Genomic DNA, 14456 nt, shown 5'->3' on the forward strand with positions numbered 1-14456 from the left:
AGCTTATCTCTCCATGCTTCAGGCTCTCTGCCTTTATTCCTGATGAAGGGCTTTTGCTCGAAACGTCGATTTCGCTGCTCGTTGGATGCTGCCTGAATTGCTGTGCTCTTCCAGCACCACTGATCCAGAATCTGGTTTCCAGCATCTGCAGTTATTGTTTTTACCACATTCTTAATATGTCAGTGTCAGACTGATCAGTTACTGACTAAGTTACTTGGAGACATTTTGGCACCAGCCTATTTAAAACAAATCTCTCCAACTGAGATGGCATCATCATTGCATCTTCTACCAGCATTACCTGCAGCACAGCAGTTAAACTCTCAGTTCTCTCACATTGGAATAAGGAAGATCATGAGTAATTTGTTTTTGAAATGCAAAATTCTGATGATTGTCCATCCCATCACTTAAATTAACCAACTCAGATGCCAAGTCCATTTTACTGTTTCAATCCATATGGGCATTTTTTTCTAAATTGAAGATTTAGTATATTGAAAAACAAAGGAGTGCACAACAACAAATTAATTTTACAAATGCATGATGTCAACAAACATTTAAGAATTAATCTTGAAAACTGCACAAGGTATGATTACAACATGGATTAAATGGAATATGTAATATCACATTCCCAAAATAAAACTGTGTATTAAGTCTTTCCCAAAGTTATCAGAAATAAATGCCATTGATTGACCTAAGCGTGACACTTTTGGGGGCATACTTTGCATTTTGAGTTTCATGGTAATCTAAATATTTTGTCACAATTACATTTAATATTCTCTGTAATGATGAAATTTAGGCACAAGACTGTTTTAAAATGAAGTATGAATATGCAAGTTTTTACAGAGCCCAGACCTCAGAGTAAGCCTTTCCATCCTGACAAATCAGCAGTTGTTGGAGTTATCTTGTGCTTTAATCAATACTGTGACCAGTAAATTGAGATATTGGTATGTGGCTATCTGTGCATAGAGGGTCCCTGAAGCTACTTGCCCCTTCTCATGGAGGAAGAGACCTTTAAACCTTTATGTATAATACCATTTATTTACATCTATATATAGTAGCTTGTCAAATATAGCTTTCAAGTCTAATGTTCTTTAGTCATTCTTAGCATGTGGGTATCACTATCTGACTAGTATTTATTGACCACCCTTAATTTCCCTGATGAAGGTGATGGTGAGCTGCCTTCTAGAACTACGTCAGTCCTTGGAATACAGGGATACCTACAATTTAGTAAGGAAAATGACTTTGATCCAGTGACAGTGAAGGAATTGTTATTTACTTCAACATCAGATGGTACTTGGCTGGGGAGAGTAGTTGCAAGTGATAGTGTTCCCACAAATCTGCTACCTTTGTCCTTCTGGGAATTCAAGGCCATCGGTTCATAAGGAGCTTTTGAGGGAGTCGACGTGAATTTCTGCAGTGCTTCATTGGGACAGTTCACACTGCTCTCTTTGTGTGTTGGTGGCAAAGGGAGAGAAAGTTGAAGGAGGTGGATAGGGCTGCTTAGTGCTGCACAGTGACATAGTGACTTCTTGAGTGTGGTTGGAGCTGCACTCATCCAGACAAGTGAACAGTATTCCATTACATTCCACATTTCTGCCTTGTAGATGATGAACAGGCATTAGGAGACTGAATATAAGACATTAGCCTCAAAATTCTCAGCATATGACCCGTTCTTGGTGCCACAGTATTTACAAGACTAGTCCATTTAAGCTTCTGGCAATTATAAACTGATAATATTCTGATTCTTCAAACACTATGTTTCACCAACAGTTTATCTTCTATGAATAAGCTTTGAGATGATTTATCTATGCATCTGAAGATTTATGCCTCCTGGAAGTACGGTTTCTATTCTGACTCTGACAAACTTCAACCAAGGCAACCTGCTAATACTGAAACAGCTGTTGCCGTGTCCAGTTGAAATATTGTTCCAAATCTCAAAATTAGGTTCCTTTTTCAGGACCTTTTCTTTGCATGCTGTTAACTTATGATATTTTCGAAAGTGTCTTAAGTGGTAACATTGATCGTGTTTGGCTTCACATACTTGGCTTCACTGTTTGGATCCACCTCTTGTACAACCTAATATAGTCGACGAGGTTGATCTCTACACTTTGATGGGCTTCTGTGAGTGTGACAATGTGATTTTGGGCCTATCCATTCTAATGAATCAGATGAATCCCTGATGTTTCCTTACAGTGCTGGCAAATTTGCAGGTCTGACTTCTGCATGAGAAATGAACTGAAGTCCACAATGATATCTTCCCTGGATTGAAGAAAGTCTGGAACTTCTCATCCCTCCCAGCAACTACAAAATGATTTCTAATTAATAATTCCTTAAAAGGTCTGCACCTGCAACATTCTATGGACTGATATAAATCCATTAAAAAAGTGTCTTATAATTCTGTGAAATGCTGATATCATGTATTAAATCTTGCCTGTTTTATCATTAATTTTCTTGAAGGTTAAGTATATATGAAATACTTTAATTAATGTAGCATACTCCATCATGACTTCTTAAATATATTAGTTTACCAGATCATAATGATCTATTCGACCTACGGCCTAAAAACAAATCTGATATGATGGCGCTGTTCCTTCACATACAGACCTGATGAAATTTTATCACACGCGTGGTAGTGAACAAACAAGAGCAAAAACTGTACTCGACTTCAACCTTACTAATCTGCATACTGTACATGCATCTGTCTATGGCAGCATCAGTAGGAGTGACCGCTGCATTGGCCTTGTGGAGACAAGGTCTTACCTTTACATTAAGGATACCCTCTATTGTGTTGTGTGGCACTACCATTGATGGGATAGATGTTGGATAGATCTTGCAAGTCTATAATGAACATCCCAAAAAAGTTACTGTGGACCAACAATTATATTCAAACACAATCTGCACAGCATGTCATGCAAACCAACCAACTTGGTTCAACGCTGAGTGCAGGAGAGTAGGTTGGGAGCACCAGCAAGCAGGTACAAAAATGAGATGTCAACCTGAAGCTACAACTAAATAGCAAAATTAGCGCTGAAGGGTCTGTTTCCATGCTGTACATCTCTATGACTCTATGACACGCATGATCCATACCAATGGATCAGATATAAATAAGACGAGAAAAGATATGAGCAGGAGTAGGCCATTTGGTCTCTCAAGGATTCAATAGGATCATGGCTGATCTGACGCTTTTTTCCTCATGCTCACTTTCCTGCCCTTTCATCATAACCCTTGATTCTCCAATTGGCTATCTCAGCCAGCTTTAAATATATATAAGGATTCCCACAACTCTCTGTGGCAAGGAATTCCAAAGACTCTCAACCCTCTGAGAGAAGAAATTCCTCCCCATCTCAGTTTTAAATTGGCACCTCTTTAGTCTAAAACCTCCTCTAGTCTTAGACTCTCCCATCAAAGGAAACATGCTCTCAATACTTACTCTGTCAAACCCCTTACAAATCATATATATGTCAATGAGATCACTTTTCTTTCTTCTAAGTTTTAATGCATAGAGTCCTAACCTGTTTAACTTTTGCTCACACGACAATGTCTCCAAACTGAGGATCACCCTAGTGAACCTTATCTGAACTGCCTCCAATGAAATAATTTACTTTCTTCCATAAGGGGGACCAAGACCGTTCACAGTACTGCAAGTGTGGTCTCACCTTGTAGTTACAGTAAGACTATCCCACTCTTTTACGCTAACCCCTTAAAAAAAGGGCCAACATAAGCTCTGCAGTCCTGCCACGTCTTTGTTATGAATGGTGGTGGACAATTAAACTGCTCACCAGAAGAGGTGTCTCCACAAATCTTTCCTTCCTCAACGATGAAGGTGCTCAGCACATTAGTGCAAAGAGTAAAGCTGAAGCATTCGCAACAATCTTCAACCAGAAGTGCTGAGTGGATGATACACCTTGGCCTCATCCAGATGTTTCCCAAAGCACAGATTTCAGCCAATTCAGTTCACTCCTCATGATATCTATAAAGGCTGAAGATACTGAATACTGCAAAATGTTATTGGCCCTGATAATATTCTGGCAATACTACTGAAGGTGTGTGCTGCACCCCCAGTTAATCTGTTCCAGTACAGCTCGAATATTGGCATCTGCCCGATGATATGGAAAGATGCTCAGATATGTGTTGTACACAAAATGTAGAAGAAAGCCGTCCTAGCTTGTTCCCTCAATCCACTCTCAATTATCAGTAAAGTGATGGAAGAGGTTGTCAACAGTATGATCAGGCAGCATTTGCTTCACAATAACTTGCTCACTGATACTCAGTTTGGGATCCGCCAGGACTGCTGAGCTCCTGACAGCACTACAGCCTTGGTTCAGCAATGAACAAAAGAGCTGAATTCCAGAGGTGAGATGAGACTGACTGCCCTTGACATCAAGGTTACATTTGACTTGAGTGTGGCATCAAAGAGACCTAGCAAAACTGGAGTCGATAGGAATAGAGAAATCTCTCCACTGGTTGCAGAGATACCTGTCACAAAGGAAGGTGCTGCTGGTTACTGGAGGAGGTCAGCATCATCAAAGCTCTCTCCTCCACTGTAAGGTCAGAATAGGGATGACTGCACAATCTTCAACACCATTTGTGACTGCTCAGATAATGAAGCAGTCTGTGCCAAACACAGCAAGGACTGGACAACATCCAGACTTGGGATGACAGGTGTCAAGTAACATTTGCGATACACAAATGCCAGAAAATAAACATTTCCAACAAGCACAACTTGATATTCAATGACCTTAGCATCGCTGAATCCCCTACCATCAACATCCTGGGCTTGCCAGAAACTGAACTGAATGAACCAGGTAAATACTGTAGTTAAAGAGCAGGTTAATGGCTCGAAACCCATCACCTAATTCTCCAAAGCCTATCCACCATCGAAAAAGAACAAATCAGGAGTTGATGGTCCATTGGGTGAGTACAGATTCAATAACAATTAAAAAGCTTACTTCCATTAGACAAAGTGGCACACTCATTTATAAATATTCACTCTCTCTGTCTCCACCTCAATGCACAATAGCAGCAGTGTTCACCATCTACAAAATGCACTGCAGAAATTTGCCAAAAGCTCCTTAGTCAATACCTTCCAAACCCACCACTAGAAGGATGAGGGCAGCAGATACATAGGAATACCATGACGCGCAAGTTCCCCTCCATGCTATCCACCATCCTGTCTTGGAAATATATCACTGTTCCTTCACTGCTGCTGAGTCAAAAACCTGGACCTAACTACATTGTGGGTTCACCTGTACTAAATGGTCTGCAGCAGTTCAAGAAGAGAACTTGACATGACCTTCTCAACAGATTAAGAAAAGGCACTAAATGCTTGCTCAGCAGCAAACCCCACATCACCTGAATGAATAAAAAAGGTCCAACATACTTTTGGATGGTCTCTCGTATTCAGTAATCTAAAGATAACCCAAATTACTGATACATATGTACATCTATGCAACATGCCCTGTTCATTTGTCACATTTGTGATTCTCTGACCTATAATGGTTCCTAGTTGAGCAATGCAGGATTCTAAGTGTCTCATCCCTGTTTTCAATTCTCTCTATCACGCCTCCCTACCTTTGTAATTGCCTTCAGTCCTCCAAGTTGTCTGCACTCATTTAATTCATTTTGGCCTCTTGAAGATCCCTGATTTTAATTCCCTTTTCAATAGTGGCCATGCTTTAAGTTGCCAAGTTTGTAATTTCTTGAATTCCCTCCTCGGAGAAAGTGAGGACTGCAGATGCTGGAGATCAGAGCTGAAAATGTGTTGCTGGAAAAGCGCAGTAGGTCAGGCGGCATCCAAGGAGCAGGAGAATCGACGTTTCGGGCATGAGCCCTTCTTCAGGAATGAGGAGTTCATCCCTTGTGGTTGGAGGGTTCCTAGGCGGAAGATGAGGCGTTCTTCCTCTAGCCGTCGTGTTGCTATGGTCTGGCGATGGAGGCGTCCAAGGACTCCCCTCCCTCAACCTCTAAGCCCCTCTATCTCATTGATTTTCTTTATGAGAATAAAAAAAAGGTTTATATATTTGCTTAGGTCTCCACTGCTTTACGTGACTCAGGATCTAATTTGCTTTATATTGTACCTATAAAGCACTTTGGGATATTTTATTATGTTAAAAGTAGTCTTTAATGTTAAGTGTGTGTTTTTCATAGATCTGTAGTGGTTACAGAGGTAGAGAGATTTAAGGCACTAACTGAGCTAAACCTGAAATCTTCAACATTGGCAATACTAATCATATATTCACTGCATATAGATGTTAGGCATTAACTGTGATGGCTAGGTTTTCTACCAAGTAATCTGTGGACAGCAGCCATTTTGTTTTTGAAACCACTCAACAGTCATCAAGCAATTTGTACTGTGATTTACAGAAACACGCACTACTCTAAAATGATATTGCAGTGTGACAGTTCCAGACATCAGTGCTTCCTGAATTGAGCACTAAGTCATCATACAATTTCACTCAGGAAGCAGTAACTTCAAGCACTTAACAACATTAAAAGAAATTGAGAGGAAGAAAACCTGCAATGCTTCAAACATGAATGTAGAAGTCAGATAATTTGTGCGTTATGATTATTCAAAATCCTGGTCAATTCTGGACATTATAGTATACTCGATAGGAGGTTAAAACTAAATACTAATTCACATAATTTGCTGCACTATTAGGTAACTTTCAGTGTTATGCACATGTTTTTAAGAGACTTTCCGAGAATCTGCTGTCAATTGATGAGTAGGTACTGTGTATAAAATATGTAGGCTGCTTTCATTATAATCATCTTATATCATCACCTATAGACGTGTCTCAACAATTTAGAGACATCTACAAAGAGAAGTAAATTGTAGTTTCCCTGACTATAGGTTTTAGTGTCTTAATGGAAATATTTACATTATATTCATTTTAAAAGCATCAGGAAAGAGGTTTTCAATATCATTTCAACCGACTGCAAAAAAGTTTAGTTATTCTTGTCACCAAATAAAGTGTTAACACCTCGGGGTGTATTAGTGACAATGGAAACAAATTATACAACCTCATTTCTCTTTCAGAACAGCCACCAGGATAGGCTCTCTCTCAGATAAATATCAAGGGAACAGGTGGAAAGTGCTCATTTCCTATAGTTTATTCCCTTTTGGAACTAATTGCACAATCTCACCCACTTGATAAATTATTGCTGTATATTGTTGCATTTTATTATAATTCTCTTGGTATGAGCTAAAGCAGAGCTGATTGTGGAAAGTCATTATACTTACTGTGTAAGTAGTCAAGCAAGCTCCCATTTTTCATTAATTCAGTAATAATGTAAATTGGTTCTTCTACAGTGCAGACAGCATACAGCTGGATTAACTTTGGATGTCTCAGCCTCTTCATTATTTGGGCCTCCCTCAGGAAGTCTTCTTTAGCCATCGTACCTAAAGGTGGACATAGAAACCAAATTTAAACATGTATCCTTTCCAATGACATCCGTAATAAAAGCTAATGGAGTGGTTATAATTCATCTATTTAATGGGCTATCAGCATTAAATTTATGCAGCCCATGGGTGTCGGTTTAGTTTGGTGCTAGCAAACGTTTGTGGGTTCAAGTCTCACTCCAGAACTCAACCTCTGAATCCAGACTGGAACTATGTACAGTCCTGAAATAGTGTTCATGCTGCATCACTGTATAGGGCATAAGCATGCTCGCTCAATATAATGCTTGGTCTCATGAGGTAGAGGAAAACTAATTTCTGGTCTAACTAGAAGGGTCTCTTGTAGTTAAAATGATACTGTTTATTGAATATTAGCAACTAGTCACAGATTACTTCAATAGTCAGACACTGTTACAGAAACCTGTTACAGAGTAGGTCCAGATGTTAGATCTCGCTTTTGAAATGCTAAGTTGTTCTACCCACAAGATTAATAACATCAGCATAATGGGTGGTGCTTCAGGCACTGCCCCTCAGTACTAATCCTTTCAGATGAATATTCAATGGTATACAATTAGATAATTCAGAAGGGTCAGCTCTAGATCAGAAAATATTGAGGCAAACCCATAAATATAATTATGGGCTTACACAGTCTATGTTGGCTCCCTGAAAGAATAATTTACCCAGATCCACTCCCAGACCCAATTCTCCCAGCCTGCCAATATTTCATTAATTTACATGCTTATCCAATTCACTTTTGAAAGCTATGATTGCTTCTGGCTTACTCACAGGAAGCCCATTTACAGCTTTAAAAATTCTTTCCTCATAGTGTCTTTAGCTCTTCTGTCAATTATTTTAAAGCTGGTCATCAGGTTCTCAAATTATTTGCCAACTGAAACAGCTTCTGTCTGTCTATCTACTCCATCTCATTGTCATAGAGTCATACAGGATGGAAACAGCCCTTTCGTCCAACCAGTCCATGCTGGCTATAATCTCAAAACAAATTAGACTCACCTGCCTGCACTTGGCCCACATTCCTCCAAGTACTTCTAGTCATATATTTATCTAAATGTCGTTTAAATGTTGCAACTGTACCTGCATCCATCACTTTCTCTGGAAGTTCATCCCACACACCAACCACTCTCTGCGCCAAAAAAATGCCCCTCATGTCTTTTTTTAAATCTTTCTCTTCTCACCTTAAAAATACACCAAGTTTTGAAATCCCTTACCTTAGGGAAAAAACACCTGTCATTCACCTTAACTATAGCCCTCATCATTTTGTAAATATCTACAAAGTCACCCCTCAAACTCCTGTGCTCCAGTGAAAAAGGTCCCAGCCTATCCAGCCTCATTTTAAAACCTTCCATTGCCAGCAACACCTCGTAAATCTTTCTGAACCCTCTTTAGCTTAATAACATCCTTCCTATAGTGGGGTAACCACAAGTGGACACCATACTGAACACTTTTAATGAACAGACTTCCAAACTTCTCACAAAGGGGAGCAACTTCAACTTTTCCAATCTATCCACATAACCAAATTATCTCACCCTAGAACCTTTTCTACATCTTTTCACAACAAAATAAGGCCAGGTGTAAGTTAGCAGGGTGCCTGGTTTCCCAAACAGCTCATGTACAATAAAGCAGTCAAAAGTAAATTCACTTCACTCAGTCACTTTTCTTTCCTCATCAACAGAGGAACAAGCAACTTATTTGTCTTGTGCCTGTCACTTTCATCAATTAGTTTGCTTGGTGTTCCACTCCCTTTCTTTCTGGCTATTTCTAACTGTGAAAGCAGGCTTCCTGGAAGTATGCTACCAAGGTCTCAGGCCTATAGATTGCAGTCTTTCGTGGATTTTTAAAAAATTAATTCTGAATCTAAAGAATAAGAGATTGGTTGCTCTAATGCACTCTGTGAAGAGATTTCCCTGTTAAACAGGCTACATTTTCCTATAGAATGCATTCTGTTCTGAAACCTATTGCTTGTGCTCAGATGAATTGATTTGTCCCAAGGGAGTGAAATGTGAATATCTATTGGTCATCTAGGATAATGCAATCATAATGCTGGTCATCGTGGCTTGGGATGAATCAAGAAGATAAAGAGGTGTCACATTCCTACAGTGGGATGACCAAAATGGATGACGCAATGCATCAACTATAGTCTAATAAAAACAGATGATTTGCTATTCATTCTGTTATGATCTCAGCTGATGTTATTATTGGACAAGTCAGGCCTCAGATTGAAATCTGGCTTGACATATCAGATTTTGTTTTGTCTTGGTTTTTATAAAGTGGTCACTCACTGAAACATACATACGCAATGTTGCAGATTTTGCTTTAACAAGAAAACAGAAGCTTATCAAAAAGAGAAATTACAATAAAACAAAATAAGCTAAACTATCTTCTTAAAACACAAGTTCAAAGATTTTTAAACAGAGTAAATGTATAATCTAATTAATCTCAAAGCACTTATTTATAAATCAAAAAGAGAAAGAAAACAGCTTTTGTATAATACCCAAAACAAATCCCTGGTAAAGTACTCAAAAACACACTCATACAGTGTCCATGTGTCTAACATCTTGATATGTTTAACCGTGACCTTAACTCCTAGACTGGAGATGTTTCCTCAACTGTTATATACCTGAGTTTAAACAGACTCAGGTTATGTAACCTCTTCAGGATTTAACCCAATATTTTTGGTTTGAGATCATTATTGACTCATTCTGGAAAGTAATCTCATTTCACTATATACTTCCCTTCTCGAGAGCACTTGTCTACAAGTCAACTTCATTCACATTATAAGAGGGACATGATAGCACTGGAGAGGGTGCAGAGGAGATTTACCAGGATATTACCTGGGCTGGAATTGGTCAAACAGGTGTTGTTTGCCTTAGAGCAGAGGAGACTGAGAGGAGACATGACTGAGATGTATAAAATGATGAGATACATAGATAGGATAAACAGGAAGAAATTTTTCACCTTGATTGAGGGATCAATTATCATGGGTCAGAGATTTAAGATAAGGGACTGAACACATCGGAGTGTGTCTGAGAAAACTAACAAACAGTGAAATTCACAACTAACCTTGGAGGAACCTGTTTGGGAGAGGTCACAGCACAGAGACAGATAAATGATTTTTTTTAAGTGTGGCCTTACAGTAAGTCTGCAGTAGTGAACAGAGTGGATTCTTTCTTGATTATATGTTATATTGAGATATGTCTCTTGATTAAACTTAGAAATATAAGCCATAAGTATTAGATTAAATTCCCTACAGTATGGAAACAGGCCCTTCAGCCCAACAAGTCCACACCGACCCTCTGAAGAATAACCCACCCAGACCCATTCCCCTGTGACTAATGTACCTAACACTATAGGCAATTTAACATGGCCAATTCACGTAACCTGCACATCTTTGGACTGTGGGAGGAAATCAGAGCACCCTGAGTTTACCCACGCAGACATGGGGAGAATGTGCAAACTCCACACAGATAGTCGCCCAAGGCTGGAATCGAACCCAGATCCCTGGTGCTGTGAGGCAGCACTGCTAACCACTGAGCCACCGTGCCACCTAGTGGCACTATTCGCCATGAGCTTCAGAAATTGCTGCTCCTCTCTCTCTCTCTCTCTCTCTGAATGAAGATCGAGTTTCACCCTGGACCGCAACTTCCTTCCTCTGTGCAAACAACTGAAGACATGCAGAAAGAAATCTGAAAGCACATGATACACCAACTTCTGACAGAGCCATTTGATTCATTGTGACATGAAAATCAGCAGCCATTCAAATCGAGAAGAAATGTTTGCTTTTGTTTGCTTGAGATATTTTGGACACTGGTGTGGCAGGAAGAATACTGAGACATCCGAGTGAGGGAGATTCAGTGCGTAATCTGTGAAAGGTGCTTCATACTGTTTACTCAGCTTGGGTGAATCAAACTGACACCAGTCACGGTGGGGAGAAATTACGTACCCGTTTTTTTGTAATTTCAAACTCAGAGCAACACAAGGAAAGCTGCCCCCATTGGGAAACCACGGAAATGTGGGGACAGTGGGAAATGATTCCCTTCCACATCGGTGCTGGAAACCCACAGACGCGTTCACACAAGGGAGAGGCCGTTCGTTTGCTTTGTGTGCAGGCAGGCATTCAGTTAGATGGGCCATCTGCAGAAGCACCAGCGGGAGAAAAGCTGTTCACCTGCCCCATGTGCGGGAAGGGATTTGTTCAGTCGTCTGCACTGCTGATCCACAAGAGTGTCCACACCGGGGAGAGGCTATTCACATGCTCGGTATGCGGGAAGGGGTTCGCTTATTTATCTACACTGCTGATCCACAAATGGGTCTACACGGGGGAGAGGCCGTTCACCTGCTGTCAGTGCGGGAAGGGATTCATTGACTCTTCTGGCTTGCTGACCCACCAGCGGGTCCACACTGGGGAGGTCTTTCACCTACTCAGTGTGTGGGAAGAGATTCTGTCATGTGGGCCATCCGCAGACACACCAACAGGTCCACGCAGGAGAGAAGCCATAAGCATCAGAGGCTGAGGGGTGACCTTATAGAGGTTTACAAAATCATGAGGGGCATGGATAGGATAAATAGACAAAGTCTTTTCCCTGGGGTCGGGGAGTCCAGAATTAGAGGGCATAGGTTTAGAGTGAGAGGGGAAAGATATAAAAGAGACCTAAGGGGAAACCTTTTCACACAGAGGGTGGTACGTGTATGAAATGAACTGCCAAAGGAAGTGGTGGAGGCTGGTACAGTTGCAACATTTAAGACGCATTTGGATGGGTGTATGAATAGGAAGGGTTTGGAGGGATATGGGCCAGGTGCTGGCAGGTGGGACTAGATTGGGTTGGGATATCTGGTCGGCATGGATGGATTGGACCGAATGGTCTGTTTCCATGCTGTACATCTCTATGACTATGACTCTATGACATGCCCCATGTCAGTCATTTAAAGTATTAACTTAACCTGGAGCAGTGTTTTGTAGAGAAATAAGACAGTGCTATTTTCTGGGTCTGTAGACTGAAAGAAGCAAAAATGGCCTTTTTAGAGTGATATGCTGTTCTTGTCAGATGTGGGAGTTTAGGGAGAGTTTACGGGTTACTGAGGATTATATCTACAATAAATGCCTTTGTTGCGAATCCTATCAGATCCAATGGATCGGTTGGAGAGACAGTTAGAGGCAATGAGGAATGTACAAGAGCAAGAGAATGTGATGGATGGCAGTTATAGGAAGGGGGAAAAGTCGCAGATACAGTCACATAGACGGGTTAACTCCAGGAAAGGTAAGAGAGGTAGGCAGGTAGTGCAGGAGTCTTCTGTGGCTATCCCATTTCAAACAGGTATGCTGTTTTGGTAAGTGTAGAGGATGATGGATTCACAGGGGAACATAGCAGGAACAGCCATGTTTCTGGTATCGAGACTGGCTCTAATGCAATGAGGGGTATGTCGGGTTCCAAACGATCGATTGTGTTGGGGGACTCTCCAGTCCAAGGTACAGAAAACGTTTCTGTGGCCAGCAGCAAAAAATCAGAATGGTGTTGCTTCCCTGGTGCCTGGATCAAGGACGTCTCAGAGAGGGCGCAGAATGTTCTCAAGGGGGAGAGGGGCCAGCAAGAGGTCATTGTCCACATTGGAAACAATGACATAGGAAGGGAAAAGGTTGAGATTCTGAAGGGGACATACTGAAGGAAGAGATTGATCTGAGACTGGTACAGTTGAGAACAGAAGCAAGTCCAACAGTCAGGGCAGACAGGGAGGTGGGGCCCAGGGAGATGGTGAGGAAAGACACTAATCTGAGACTGGTACAGTTGAGAACAGAAGCGAGTCAAACAGTCAGGGCAGGCAGGGACAAGGTAGGACTAATAAATTAAACTGCATTTATTTCAATGCAAGGGCCCTAACAGGGAAGGCAGATGAACTCAGGGCATAGTTAGGAACATAGGACTGGGCATTACAATCCATCATAGCATTACAGAAATATAGCTCAGGGATGGATAGGACTGGCAGCTTAATGTTCCAGGATACAAATGTTACAGGAAGGACAAAAATGGAGGCAAGAGAGGAGGGAGAGTGGCATTTTTGAAAAGGGATAGCATTACAGCTGTGCTAAGGGAGGATATTCCCGGAAATACATCCAGGAATTGGATGGAACTCAGAAATAAGAAAGGGGTGATCACCTTATTGGGACTGTATTATAGAACCCCTAATATTCCGAAGGCAATCGAGGTACAAATTTGTAAGGAGATCTCAGTTATCTGTAAGAATTATAGGGTGGTTATGGTAGGGGATTTTAACTTTCCAAACATAGACTAGGACTGCTATAGTGTTAAGGGTTTAGATGAAGAGGAATTTCTTAAGTGTGTACAAGACAATTTTCTGATTCAGTATGTGGATGTACCTACTAGAGAAGGTGCAAAACTTGACCTACTCTTGGGAAATAAGGCAGGGCAGGTGACTAAGGTGTCAGTGGGGGAGCACTTTGGGGCCAGTGATGCTTTAAAACTATTAGTCTTAAAACAGTGATGGAAAAGGATAGACCAGATCTACAAGTTGGAGAAAGGCCAGTTTTGACGGCATGAGGCAAGACTTTTAAAAGCTGATTGGGGGCAGATATTTGCAGGTAAAGGGACGGCTGGAAAATGGGAAGCCTTCAGAAATGAGATAACGAGAATCAAGAGACAGTATATTCCTGTTAGGGTGAAAGGAAAGGCAGTAGGTATAGGGAATGCTGGATGACTAAAGAAATTGATGGCTTGGTTAAGAAAAAGAAGGAAGCATAAGATCAGTAAGGCCGTCTTTGTGTGGAGCCGCAGGAGATGGGGAAGATACAAAACGAGAATTTGGCATGAGTATTTACTGTGGAAAAGGACGTCGAAGATATAGAATGGAGGGAAATAGATGATGACATCTTGAAAAATGTCCATATTACAGAGGAGGAAGTGCTGGATGTCTTGAAAAGCATTACAGTGGATAAATCCCCAGGACCTGATCAGGTGTACCCGAGAACTCTGTGGGAAGCTAGAGAAGTGATTGCTGGGCCTCTTGCTGAGATATTTGTATCATTGATAGTCAC

General features: G+C 41.0%; 1 protein-coding gene across 2 annotated transcripts in view; it reads right to left on the reverse strand.

The window, feature by feature from the left end:
• The window catches only part of frk (fyn-related Src family tyrosine kinase), a 111996-nt gene that overhangs the window by 9892 nt on the left and 87648 nt on the right, over positions 1 to 14456 (reverse strand). For both annotated transcript variants that reach the window (XM_043684765.1, XM_043684759.1), the window contains one exon: positions 7238 to 7396. In XM_043684765.1, coding sequence (XP_043540700.1) covers positions 7238 to 7396 — 159 coding nt within the window. The remainder of the gene's footprint in view (positions 1 to 7237; positions 7397 to 14456) is intronic.

Source organism: Chiloscyllium plagiosum, chromosome 3 (assembly GCF_004010195.1).
Source record: "Chiloscyllium plagiosum isolate BGI_BamShark_2017 chromosome 3, ASM401019v2, whole genome shotgun sequence".
Lineage (NCBI taxonomy): Eukaryota > Metazoa > Chordata > Chondrichthyes > Orectolobiformes > Hemiscylliidae > Chiloscyllium > Chiloscyllium plagiosum.